The 14,211-nt window shown below is 37.7% G+C and overlaps 1 protein-coding gene across 4 annotated transcripts; it reads left to right on the plus strand.

Annotated features, from left to right (window-relative positions):
* The first annotated feature begins 263 nt into the window (after nt 1-263).
* Nucleotides 264-7,170, plus strand: LOC123552132 (uncharacterized). Of its 4 annotated transcripts, none has more exons than XM_045341540.2 (5): nt 264-343; nt 1,636-4,340; nt 4,776-4,910; nt 6,116-6,278; nt 6,775-7,170. In XM_045341540.2, exons 1-5 carry the CDS (start codon nt 295-297, stop codon nt 6,966-6,968), a joined length of 3,246 nt encoding a protein of 1,081 aa, XP_045197475.2. In that variant the 5' UTR covers nt 264-294; the 3' UTR covers nt 6,969-7,170. The 4 variants fall into 4 exon arrangements, with proteins under 4 accessions (XP_045197475.2, XP_045197478.2, XP_045197477.2 ...); XM_045341543.2 differs by lacking the exon at nt 264-343 and adding an exon at nt 350-724; XM_045341542.2 differs by lacking the exon at nt 264-343 and adding an exon at nt 350-616.
* Nucleotides 7,171-14,211: the final 7,041 nt, after the last annotated feature.

Consider the following 14,211-nt stretch of genomic DNA (forward strand, 5'->3'; position numbering starts at 1 on the left):
CACCATCTCGGTAACCCTTTAAATTTTACCCTGGCTGGCTGGAAGCATTTACATCTGACAAAAAGGTTTAGCAAAGGATTCCATTCACCGTTATATATTTAATAGCCAATGCAAATCCTTGACAAATATGATACAAAAGTTTTTAAATTCATATCATTCCTAGGTTTATCAAATTTATACTTATGCTAAACTATCATAACGCAGAACACAATATAGGTATAGGAAAATCAAATTCCTCCAATGAAAATCTAACGTTATACTCAGGAAGTCAATAAATACATACAGGTGTGAATTATGAAATTGTTAAAGATTCAACGAATCAATTACTTATTACTTATTAAAGGTGCGTTTTCCTAATCTAAGTACAACTATTCTTAAACTGATTTAGATATTAGCAACGATTTACTATTACTGTCTAAGCAACTTCAACAGTTTAATCAATCAATGTTTAAGACGGCCAACATGAGTCACAGATACGGGAATCCCGGATATATTAATAGTTGACATATCTTAATTAAAATCATTTCAAAATGGATACAATCAACAGAGTTTTTTACTGTTCATTATTTTAGTGACTGATACATACAAGACATTAGAACTTTAGTGGATACTGCAGGTGAGACAGACACCATTTTTTGATTTCTATTAAACAGTTACAAGGAGTGTCACCGTGTGTGCGGTGATATCTATTCGCTCTTGTTTGTTCCTGTGTATTTTCTATAAGGTAACAATTTTACAAGGACAAATCGTGTGCTTAAAACATGCGAGTTGAGCAGACAACTATAAACACGTTTATTATTTATAATAGACATAATGTATATGAATGTATCTTTCGTACAATGATCTGTCAGTAAATAAAATGTTCACTTACTTTAAACAATGAATGTGTTTGTAAAGAACTGTTCAACTACTTCACCCTTATTTGGATTTTTCTCTATATTTAGTAACCAGGAATAACCGAATAAGTTTAATCCCCATTATCAATAACTAGTTATCTCATAATGTTATGGGTAGAACGTTTTTTGAGGAGGTGGAGAATGGGAGGGTGGGGGCTGCCAGCTTTGACGCAGAGGACTGGGCTGGTGATTGGAAGGAGACAACATAATATACTCTGCACCGTGCCCCCATGTTTTCCCCAACCCACAGCTTTTACGCTCAGAATATCGGTAAAACTTTCAAGTAAAAGTATTACAACATACGAATAGATACTAGATAGATATTCTAATGTTTAAAGTCTAATCTTGCACAAAAACTACCTTTTCATTGGATCCGGATACGTATTAATTAACGGGAGTGAAGATTTTTATTTTTGAAATGCTGTACGAGGACCGAATATTTATTCCTGCTCAGATTGACATCTGGTATCTGCGTATTGTTTCTTTAATAAAAACCTCTGTTTATAGCATAAAAGATGCGTTTTACACGAGTAACAATGAAAAGCGATAATTTCCCATAGATGATACTATTTAATTTCCAAATAGATACAAATAAACGTTATCTCTTAATCTTATTACGAAAAATCTCACGTACAAGAATTTAAACACAACTTTTTCTCTAAAACGTAGCAACCGGTTAAAATCATTGCGGAGCTGAAAATAGAGATACTACATATTTTCTCTCTTTTTTTTCTTTCAGAAAATTTATTGTACCAGACATCAAATATGGATAGAACAGACAGCCGGGCGCTATATGAGATGAAACTGACCTCGGGAATGGCTTTCATCTATGGACCGGAAGGAAGAAAAGCGCATGCACAGGCCATCGAGTATGATAAAGACAAATCTTACCGAATGGTTGTGAATATTGTTGGCAAAGTCGGACAGGGTAAAACAAGTTTAAGACGTTTATTAGTCGGTGAAGAATTCAATGAACGCGAGGAAAGTACTGTCGGCATTGAGCATGAACTAGTAGAAACGCTGGGCACATCTCCTACAACATCGAGCTTTTGGTCCAAAATAGACTTACAAAAAGCGAATGTTGAGGAGTGCGATTTAATTGTTGGTAAACATGTACGTCAAAGATTAAAGAGGAACGAGAAAGGCGAAAAATACAAGGCAGAAATAAAATCTTTTCTAAAAGCAACGCTATTGACATATGTTATGTTGTTTTTGTATTTCAATTTAGCAGAAACTGTGACATTTTCAGATATTCCATGGTTTCCGTTCATGCTCATCGTGTCGCTATTGTTCTCAGGTATGGTACTGTTTGACACCATGAGGGATGGGTTTGGAATGGCTGTTGGTGTTATGTTTCTTGTGCTGTACTGTGAATCCTTAATACGTTCAAAGTCGTATGAAGTCTATGCTGAAATGAAAGAGAATACATGCCTAATATGGTCAATAATTTACACATTCTTTGCATACGCCGCAATCCACGCGGGCATTGGCTTCTGTATGGGTTTGTCAATGGCCATGGGATTCTGCTTTGCCTTAAGCGCAATGAAACCTCCATGGAACGACCATCAGCTCGAGTATAACGTCTTTCTTGAGCCACATATGCATTTGTTTTCCATGGCGGTGCTTGCTGGCATATGGACCATTCGTCATCCCAAACTGGTAGGATTAATTTTTGTTTCACTGGCGATCATTGCACACTTCATTCCAATAACATATGTTTACTGTATTATAAGTGGCATAGGTGTTGGTTTTTCTCATGCTTTCTCCATTAAAGTTGGATTCGATACATATGTGAAACTCTTCAACCCTTTCTTGAAAACTTTAGCTAGTGATAGAAGAAGCCGGCGACTCATTTGCTACGTTCTAGGTATAATACCTGGTTTTTACATCACCTATATTCTAGGATGGCAGAAACCAGAGCGTCCACTTCTGTACGCGATATGTGGAACCTTTGTAGTTGTATTTGTGGAAATCTGTCATTGCTTGCTCGAAGGAAAGACGGACGCTGCACCTAAACCAGCCATCAAAGACGCAACGAAAGTTCTAAACGCAACACGTGCAGCCAGGTTAAAACTCGTGATCCGGGATTTTGCCGGACATCCGCTGTATCACTCCATACACCATATCTATATGATGGGGCATTGTATTTACATTATTTGTTTTAACATTGCCGAAGCTAAAAGAAATTTCAGAGTGGCTTTTGCTGAAATCTTGTACTGGCTTCAGTCCATCTTTGTTCATGATCGGTATCCTAGTGTACGGGTTTTTATAGTTGGCACACACCGAGATGATAACTCATTAAGTAAAGAGGATACAGATTCTATAAGCGATTCTATAATGACAAAACTTCCGAGACAGTTCCATAATATGATTGTCTGGAATAAACACACGGACAAGCCTGTATTTCTGGTGGAAAATTCGTCACGGAGCGAGAAAGACAGGGATCATTTATTTCTCCGCGAGCAGCTCTCTCAGCTGGCGGATAGTGATATGAAACCAACTTATCCAATCAAATATCTGTATTTCTACAGGGTAATTAACGAATGTCGTCAGCACGGGAAACTGATCGAAACTTTGGAAAATATATTGAGTCTGTGTAAAGAACAGGAATGTATACTTAGCAAGGCAGGAGAGCTGGAAGATATGTTGACCTACTTTCATGAATGTGGAGAAACAATTTACAATTCATATGACAATAACCAAAATCAGTTAGTGGTTCTGGACCCAAAAGCTTTAGTCGATATAATGATAGGTCTTGTTCGAGCTCCACCGCGGGCCGAGAGAAAAGCCGAGTTTTTACTGGCCTGGCAAACTGTTGCCGATCTAGGTATTGCATCAAAGAAACTGCTCCATCATATCATAAAGAACTGCCGCTTAGTCAGTGAGGGAGTTAGTATTCACGCGGTTATTCAGCTGCTCGAGTATCTTGATCTCGTGTGTAAATTGAACTTGGGCATAGATGGACGGGACGCGATGGGAGAGAAGTGTTACCTCATCACACCCCTTCTGAAAGACACATTACCTTACCCACAAAATTACTGGGATGACATAGCTACCGACACTAAAGTATATATTGACTTTGGCCCTGTGGTTCCAACGTTTGTTTTTGCTCGGCTTGTTTGCCAGTGTACCAGTGAAAGCCATGTTGAGATAGGAACGGACGGTCGCTATCACCTTAACGTGTCTACCTCAAAAGCACTGTTTACTTATTGTAATTCTCACAGTTTTAAAATCGAACTCTTAGACATTACTGAAAATGCATCTCCTGCTCAGCATTTGTTAAAAATTGTTGTTCGGGGCTTAGACCAGCGAGCTGGACTTCTATTGACCCAGAACATCTGCCAGAAAGTGTGCAATATTGTTGAGAGGGACTTCCGGAAGTGCAGATTTAAAATTGGGGTCATGTGTCCGTTTGAAGGGCCACACGACTTTTGCCAGTATGAGGTAAATTTTATTGATTTCTCACATGTGAGCACATTAAAACTACTGACCCAAGTTGCCCACTTTTTCTAAATAAGTTGCCTTCTGGCTATTATGAAATTATTTTGAGTACGAAAGAAATGTCAGTCAGTGTGTCCATTCAGATTTTTAATGCAATTTCAGTACTTGATGAACAGATTGAGCATAGTTATCTACCGAGTGAAAATTGATACGTTTTTATTACATGTACGTGTAAGTTGGATGAATTTGAGGGAGACAGCAATAAAACAACATTTCGAAACGGTTTCTAGAGTACGTTTGAGTATCTTATAAAAACAAGATTTCTTTATCAGTTTTTAGGTGATGTTACCTCCCTTCAGCCGTAGATTGTGGGACATTCAATGAATGGAAATATGTTTTTACGCCTGTCATGGTCACATCAGTTTCTTTTCCTTTTAGGAGCGTCATATATTTTCTTTATACGAGAACATTAAGGGTGAGGGCAACATGCATACCAGACAACAGCACGTGCATCTACCTGAGGACAAGGAATTTTGGTGCAGGGGCAATGCTTTCAAGTTTCTTCTCGGCCAGGTAACTTACACGTCTTTTTTTTCTTTTTTGTTTTTTGTTTGTTTGTTTTTTGTTTGTTTTTTTTTTTTTGTAAATATTAGAAGCATTTGGTTCTAGCGCGGAAAGGACATTATTCTCTAATTATTCATAAAACATTGTCAGTATCATGAAAATATTGGTAGTCTTACACAGAGGTCAACCTCTTACACAGTGTTTCCGGTCAACCACTTACACAGTTTTCCGGTCAACCACTTACACAGTGTTTACACAGTGTTTCCGATCAACCACTTACACAGTGTTTCCGGTCAACCACTTACACAGTGTTTCCGGTCAACCACTTACACAGTGTTTCCGGTCAACCACTTACACAGTGTTTCCGATCAACCACTTACACAGTGTTTCCGATCAACCACTTACACAGTGTTTCAGGTCAACCACCTACACAGTGTTTCCGATCAACCACTTATACAGTGTTTCCGATCAACCACTTATACAGTGTTTCCGATCAACCACTTATACAGTGTTTCCGGTCAACCTCTTACACAGTGTTTCCGATCAACCACTTATACAGTGTTTCCGGTCAACCACTTATACAGTGTTTACCTCTTACACAGTGTTTCCGGTCAACCACTTACACAGTGTTTCCGGTCAACCACTTACACAGTTTTCCGGTCAACCACTTACACAGTGTTTCCGGTCAACCACTTACACAGTGTTTCAGGTCAACCACCTACACAGTGTTTCCGATCAACCACTTATACAGTGTTTCCGATCAACCACTTATACAGTGTTTCCGATCAACCACTTATACAGTGTTTCCGGACAACCTCTTACACAGTGTTTCCGATCAACCACTTATACAGTGTTTCCGGACAACCTCTTACACAGTGTTTTCGGTCAACCTCTTACACAGTGTTTCCGGTCAACCACTTACACAGTGTTTTCGGTCAACCTCTTACACAGTGTTTCTGGTCAACCACTTACACATTGTTTTCGGTCAACCTCTTACACAGTGTTTCTGGTCAACCACTTACACATTGTTTCCGGTCAACCACTTACACAGTGTTGCCAGCCTCCGTACTACCACTTACACAGTGTTTCCATACTACCATTTGTTCTACCATTTTCGTTCTGATTCTGCTGCAAAAGTCAGCGAGAAATCCGCAAATTTTGTGTGTGCGTATCGTTGCTTTAATAAATGAATATAATTAATTCTCATTCTTTAGGTTGTTATTCCTCGTTTCCAAAGAACAACCTCACGGGTAGACCGGCGACGCAGTGCATTATGGGATGTCAATATTCTAGACCTTCCACCACGGTTGTTCTCTGATGTATGTGACGATCTTAACTTGTTCAATGCTCTAGGCAGAGACTGGAGACTTCTCGCCGGTATTATGTTAATTCAAATTATTTATAGAAGTAACTTCTTCAGCCGTTATTGATATTTGGTTGAGCTGCGATTATTAAATCCAGTAGTTTGATTCCATTTTGGCAACATTTTTTAATTGTTATTTTTGTTAAATATTTTGGAGATTAAACTCAAGCATTTCGTACAGCTGACCTGATAAGGCACGTTTGTTTTTGCCTTAGGCAGTCTAATGATATTTCAAAACAAATTTGCGGTTAAAATATTTCTTTTCTGCGTAAGTTTTACGCAAATACTTGATGCGCAAAATGTCATAAAGTAATGCTTGCGAATCAATGCCGCAAACGATCCCTATGAACTTGGGCGTATTATATTTACTTTTTTCAATAATTCAACGTCAAATGAAACCAAGATAGGAAAATATTTACTAATTTTATACAAGAAATATTACATTTTACAAAGTTTGAACATTTCGGACAGAATTCCGTCCAGTTATTTTATCATTTTATATTTTTGTAGACAAACTAGGTCGTTCGATACGTGATATTGAACTTCTTCGGTTTAGAAACCCACGTGACCCATGCGACGCCTTGTTACAAGACTGGGCCGCCACAACAGAAGTTGCGACTGTAGCGACACTTGTGGAGAAACTACGTGAGATGGAACGTTTTGACGTTGTCAAGAGGATTGAAGATTACGTTACCGGCAGCTGATCACGTTGTGATTAAAATGACATGTTTTCAAGTATTAGATTTACCGCGTCAATTTGATGTTAGCAGCACAACCAAAGTACCAAACTATAACTAAGAATAATCATTGTTGAAAATGCTCGATAACAAAGTGATCTGTCCCTTTTATTTCTATTGATGTTTCTATCGTGTTTAATTGGTCATAATTAAAGTTATTTTGTATCGAGCTTGTTTTCCTACTTGTACTTCGGCCTAAGCTCAAAATGTTACTCGACGCATAGGCGGGGCCAGGTTCGCTTCCCCACAAAAATCGGTTAGATATACATTTTGTTTGATCTTGAAAATGAAGATCTCTGTTAATTTACAGAATTTTCGGTTCGCTTCGTACAGTATATACTTATCTGATGACCATATCGAACTTTCTGTACTAAACGGGACGGATGACCGGCTATCCTGACGCCCGCTGGACAAAAAGAAATATCATTGGAAAATAACCCCGCTACTGTAAACAGGTAGGTAGACTTTTTCATTTATTTCTGTTTGTACGAAGCCAATCATTGCATTTCAACTTGCCGTGGAATGGACATTGCTAACATTTACAACTTCTGTTCTGAAAGCAATCGTTATATTTTTAGTAATTGCCTAACAATTTCTTCAGTCTGAAAAATCTGACAAATTTCTAAAGGTTTACGCAAATAATCTTGTTTATGAACAATCTGTGAACACTTTAATCATTTGGTTTCATAGATGTATCTTTTCGGAACATCAAATTTGTGTGAAATTTCTAGCCGGGTTCTACGTTCTTTCTGAACAAAAAATTGCTGTTAAACATGTGTAGGTGAAAAAAAAGACTGTCGAAAACGGCCGGCGGTATTTGCAAAGTCGGATGTTGGCTATCGAGAATACAGGCGTATGCACGTTTTTAAAAACTGTCTTCTTGTCATTTTATGCCCTACCGTGTCCCTTCTTATGTATGCTTTGAATATGTTTAACCTATGTTACAATTAATGTCGTCTTTTTTTATGTATAGCTATGTGTACACATGCATTCAGTATGCACGTTTCTAGATACTTCAAGTATAATACTGAATGCATGTCAACGATTATGATCCCCAAATGCCATTCTGGTTGGCTCCATTATCAGTCCTTTACTATTTTTCGGGCTAAAGGTTTGCTTGGTTTCGTCTGTCCCTTCGTCTGTCCGCAAATCCTTCTCTGGGCTGTAACTTGCACATCCATGGAACGACTTTCGGCACAAATCTTTCAGATAGGGCTATATACTAGTATAAGTATTTTTGTGTCCGGACTCGTTGTCACAGATCTTCACGTTATTCCATAGGTTGAAAACCGGATCATGACTTCGTTACTCATTGAGGGTTTTGAAAAATGTTACATAAATGTTTACCACAGCATAAGTATTTTTTTATAAGATTATGTTGTGCACTTTAGTTTAGCTTTATTAAAATGAATGAAACTTTGCAGCTTTTTGATTCAGCCTCTTCTAATATTAGACCCGGTGTGATATGAATCGCAATATATACAGCTGATGTTTTAGTCCTGATATAATTATTTTATATACTAAACTATGGTGCCATATTTCTGTCACCACTTAGTTTTCACGACAAGTTTCGCGTTACGAATGGCGGATATTAAGATAAATTTCTAGCAAGAGGAATCTCAAAAACTTTCATGAAAACTAGAAAATTATCTTTCTTCAAGATTTTTTTTTTAGTTTCCACTTGCCAGATAAATTTATCTTACATATTCGCTATTTGTAACGCCAAACTTTTTGTGAAAACTAACTGGTTAGTGATGACAGAAATATGCCACCATACTGAAAAGATGTAAAGTCTATGTTAAATAGAGTTTGCCTACATTTAATTACCTTGTACCAGCGCTTTCATGTTTTAAAATTTTTATTTTAGGTTGCCAAGGACGACAGAGGCGACATGACATTCCCAGAAGGTCATTACCACACGCTGGGGCTGCGTACAATTAAGGAGATTCCAGGCTCGGCAAGTACTAGTAAGAGTGGAAAACAATCATACGGCGTGATCGGGAAACCGCTTCTAAATGTTAAACCAATTCGGTACGTCCCTGGCGAATCCTCCTTCTCATGAAGATTACAGATGCGTTACTTCGTAATTTAATAGACGGTTCTCGATCCAAAGACGAGTATGGTCGTCTGATTGGACAGGCATGTGATAGCCTGGAGCTTCTCATAAAGGCTTCTCACGTACAAAATCTGGACTGCAAAAATTGGTGATCTTGACTGAACTTCAGTATCTAGAAACGATAAGAAAACGTTACTCAGAGCTTTTGTATTGCCACCACAATGGTTCAAGGGAAAGTGTGGGAATAAGTCTATACTCTACACAGAATTTATGTTACACTTTGCCTGAGAGGGTGGATGCCTGTAATTTACTTAAACACAAACTGAAGAGGCTTTGTATAGAGATGATGTGACATAAGCGAAGGAAGAGTGAACTTTAAAGATTATAGTGTTAAATTTGAATTCGCTGTCATATACACAGTACTCTGTGTGCCGGTGAGGGAGCAGAAACTCTATTTGAAACAACGCGTCAGTTTATCCAAAACTTCGTTTAAGTTGTTCAACTAAAGAGGCATGGGCATCACCTCCGTCAAATGTTACACCATATATGCACGTGCTTATCTACCATGTCCCCTTCTTGGTGAAACATTACGGCAGACTAAGTAAATTCTCTAACCAAGGTGCAAACGATATCATCAAACAGGTCCACCAAATGAGATCAAGTAAATCAAATCCAACTTGTAAGGAAAAGGATCGAAGCGAGTCCAAACAAGGCTGTCCGGTCAGACGACCATACTTTACCTGAAGGCAATAAATATCGTTTATGTACGTAAAATTTACGGACGGTAACAAGGGCTTAGTACAGAAAGTTCGATGTTTCGCGTAAGCCATTCAAGTATAACGATGACCGCGGTTTCGTTTTAAAAAAAAAAGTTTTTGGTACGAGTGCAAAGTCATTAGAAAGGGGGGAAATGTGCGGAAACATGTTTACTTGGAATTATGATTAAATAATTTTTTCTGGTGTTCGTGCATGTGTAAACCCTGCCTTTTAAAACACACAATTAACATAATGCCCAATATTTCAAATGTGTGTGTTATTCGACAGTGACAATTTAAACCCTGTAATATCCTCGAAATAAATGTAATATATTTAGGACTTTTAAAACCAGAATACGTCTAAGTCCTTGTTTATATTTTTGGTAACAGCCAACCTTGTAATGTATTTAAAAGTTTACGGAATAAAAAGCGGTATTTTGGTCAGCACACAGACAATCTTTTCATGCATAAATATTATCATACGTTTGACATACGTCTATTCAAACCCAAAATTCTTGACCCGCTCCATCCGTAGTTTTCGTCCGCTTATTTTGTAAAGTTTATCTTGTGTATGCATATACATGTTGTTTCAATACAAAAAATTCAATTGTTATCAAAATTAGTTGAGAAAATAGTCAAAATATGAAATAATAATCACATAAAACACACCATCTTTTACTATTTAGGTAGTCCAAATAATTTGACGTCAGAAATGATTCTGAGATATTTTCGTGATAGGGCAGAATCCCTCTCTTGACCTGTGCAAAAATTATCATAATATCGCGACTCGTGTACAATTAGTTGGACTACTATTTAGGCAACTAAGTTATATTTTCTAAACAGACGCATTTGTCTCTCTCCCAAACAGTGATTATAATTTCAGATGAATCAGATTCGAATCAACTTCTTTGTGTTAATGAACCGTGGTAAATCAGACGGCAAAAACCAGAAGTAGGCCTTGTCGATTTAATTCTAACCTGCTTTAAAAAAAAAAAGAAGGCCAAAATATAACTACCAGATGTGCCTTAATAAACATCCACATCCTCGAACCCTTTATTGTCACAAAACCAGTTAAGTTCTGCACTATCTTTTCGTTCAAGGTCAATAAGGACATTATACCTACAAGCTGCATATTGCGGTCACCGAAATTCCAGTGTTGTGTTATAGATAAACAATCGTTTACAGCTGAGTCTGTTTTCACAAAATGATAAATAACCTCTTCAGGACATCATAGTCTGATTTTATCTTATCTATGTGCGTCATGATGTTCGCTATCTCATTGGATGTTGTGCGTAACAGGAGGACTGGTTGTATGCCGAGTGAAGTACCTGTTATATGTCGATAATGTCTCGGTAACGGTTAAAATACCCCCGAAGAGCGACAAGCATCAGATTTATGCTAGAATATAGATTAAACAAGTTAAAACATAGCAAAAGTTCCTTCTAGGGCACATCTATATGAATATGTAATGATCATCTTGTAAAATGTTGGTTGCAACGTCTATTTTAAATACTGGTCATCAGTGAGTGGAACCCCTGGATTGGACGCAAGGACAATACCTTTCTACTTTATTGACATATATATTCGCATTATTGTTTTCTGTTTAACATCCTAATGTAGTGATTTGATGCTCGCACACAACAAACTTAGTGGTCATTGATCAAGTAATTCATGGCTATAATTTAGAAGTATCTTTCCTAAATCTCATGAATGTGACATCCGGTCATTCGAAGCGTGAATTTGTTGCGTACAATGAGAGGGTCGCCATTGGGTTTGTTTTCACATATTGTCCATGCATTCGAAGGTAACGACGTATGCTAACCTTTGCGATAAATAAGATGTTTGGCATGTTTCAACAACGCCACTTCTCCATCCTCAGGTTTAGTAATATGTAATCCGCGGAGCGCGATCAGCCAGAGTCGCCTCAAACAGGAAAGAATAATTTTAAAGTCAGATTATTTCTAAGGTCACGGAGTTTGATTGGCTTGCTTGTAATTACAACAGTTTGCGAGGTCAGTTGCTCGGTCAAGAGTGAATTACCAATTCTAAGCGTTCCTTCTAAAGTAATGCCCAAATTTTGTTTTGTCTTAATATTATATCTTGAAAAAAGAGGAAATGGTACGTGTGTTAAGTGTAACATACACACTTGCATAAGGATTTACAGTCAATGTTGTTTTATGATTAGGCTGGCTTCTATAGTTCTAAAAAGTTAAGTATTCACGTGAGATTGTTTATGGCAATCACGAGGAACAAGTCAGCTTTTTGCCACACTTCAGTAGTTTTACACCGTGACGGCCATTATATTATTTGTGCCGCAAGGTCTATGAAAATGTTTAAACACCTGGGTCATTGAAATGGTGAACAGTTGCTCATCACAGATTCATAAAATGAAGTGGCATATTGAAAATATGATTTTCCCTTTCACGTTCGGAAATAAATTCTGTACATTGTTTCACAACACCTTAAAATTGTGCTGTCATTAACTGCTCCATCTGACGCCTGAAATAAACATGATAGCATGGCTCAATATCACCAGAAATTGGTTGCAGTACTTTGGAGTAAGACCTTGTAGTATGCGTACTTTTGCTTTAACTAGATAACGTTATTTCATGATAAAGCAATATATCAATGGCAACATATATTTCCATTATTTTTAAGACCGTTAGATTAACGGTAACACAAGGTCCCATATTTTAGACCGTTGGTTTAATGGAGAACGCTGTTTTATAGGACCTTAGCTTCAAAGCCCACAGTCGGCGTTAAAGCCCTGCTCCGCGGCTATCCAAATTCTATTGTGTTTATGCAACCCATGATTACAATAGGTAACAGTTAACGGCCACGCGCCACACTTCATTTCATAGTTCATAGTCGGGATTTTCATGCTTTTTCAGTGACAATTTAAGGTTAAAAGGTAGGACTGGAGCAGGTCTTTAAAGGGACTACGCGGAACACGTGTTTTAATAACGTCAGTTGTTCAAATATTGCTGTAAATATTGATATTGTCGTATGGCCAACATTGAATGAAATTATCATATAATATGTATGATGTGATAAAATGGACTAAATTTAGCTGCTTCTATCTTCATATTACGATAAACTCAATATAGATGTCACTGACTTGTATGTATACCACATGCTTTAGCATTGTATATGTACTTGCTACTGATAGAAGTGGACAGGACAATGACCTTTGTCTTTGAGCAGGACGTATCACTGTACCTTTTACATAATCAAGAAATGAAACTTGTGATTTGTCACTCTGCTTTGTTAACGAGCAAGCCATTCCACTGTGCTTTGTAAAAGAACAAGACATTCCACTATGCTTTGTCAAAGGACAAGACATTACACTGCGCTTTGCCAACGAGCAAGACATTCCACTGTGCTTTGTCAAAGAACAAGACATTCCAACGTGCTTTGTCAAAGAACAAGATATTTCACTGTGCTTTGTCAAAGAACAAGACATTACACTGTGCTTTGTCAAAGAACAAGACATTACACTGTGCTTAGTCAACGAACAAGACATTTCACTATTCTTGTCCATGAACAAGATATTCCACCACTGTGCTTTGTCAACGAGCAAGACATTCCAACATGTTTTGTCCATCAGAAAGACAAAACAATATGTTTTCTCCGTAAACAACAGTGCTATGTCCTTGAAAAAGACATTATACTGTTCAAGGCATTTCTCTGTGCTTTGTCCATTAGGACAGCATTCTATTGTGCGTTATCTATTAGCAAGATTGTCCAAGAAAAAGACACAGTACTGTGCTTTTTCATGAGCAAGGCATTCCGCCGTACTTTGTCTATAAGAACATTCCATTGTGCTTGGATCCTGAAAAAGACATTCCACTGTGCTATGTCTATGAGCAAGTGATTCAACTCTGCTTTGTTCACCAGAAAGACAACAGTGTGTTATACCATATCTAAGACATTATATGTGCAAAACATAATACTATGCTTCTTCCATGAGCGAGGCCTTTCATTGTGTGTGTCCATTTACACAGCATTTCACTGTGATTTGTCCATGAGGACAACAATTCTCTGCGATTTGTGCGTGAGAAAGACATAATACTGTACTTTGTCCATATGACAGACACATTACTGTTCTTTGTGCATGAGCAAAATATTTCCCTGTGCTTTGTCCATAAGAAAGGCATCAAACTGTTCTTAGTCTATGAGCAAGGCATAACACTTTATTTTGTCCATGAGCAAGACACTGTGCTTATCCATGGTCAGGACAATCCACTGTGCGTGGTCTATGAGAAAGCCATTATACTGTGCTATGATCTTGAGTAAGGTATCACTTATTTACTGCTTTGTACATGAGCAAGAAATTGCAATGTACTTCGTTCACGAGGAAGGCATTACACTGTCTTGTGCCCATGAGTACGACATTACA

The sequence above is a fragment of the Mercenaria mercenaria genome, chromosome 4, assembly GCF_021730395.1.
Source record: "Mercenaria mercenaria strain notata chromosome 4, MADL_Memer_1, whole genome shotgun sequence".
Lineage (NCBI taxonomy): Eukaryota > Metazoa > Mollusca > Bivalvia > Venerida > Veneridae > Mercenaria > Mercenaria mercenaria.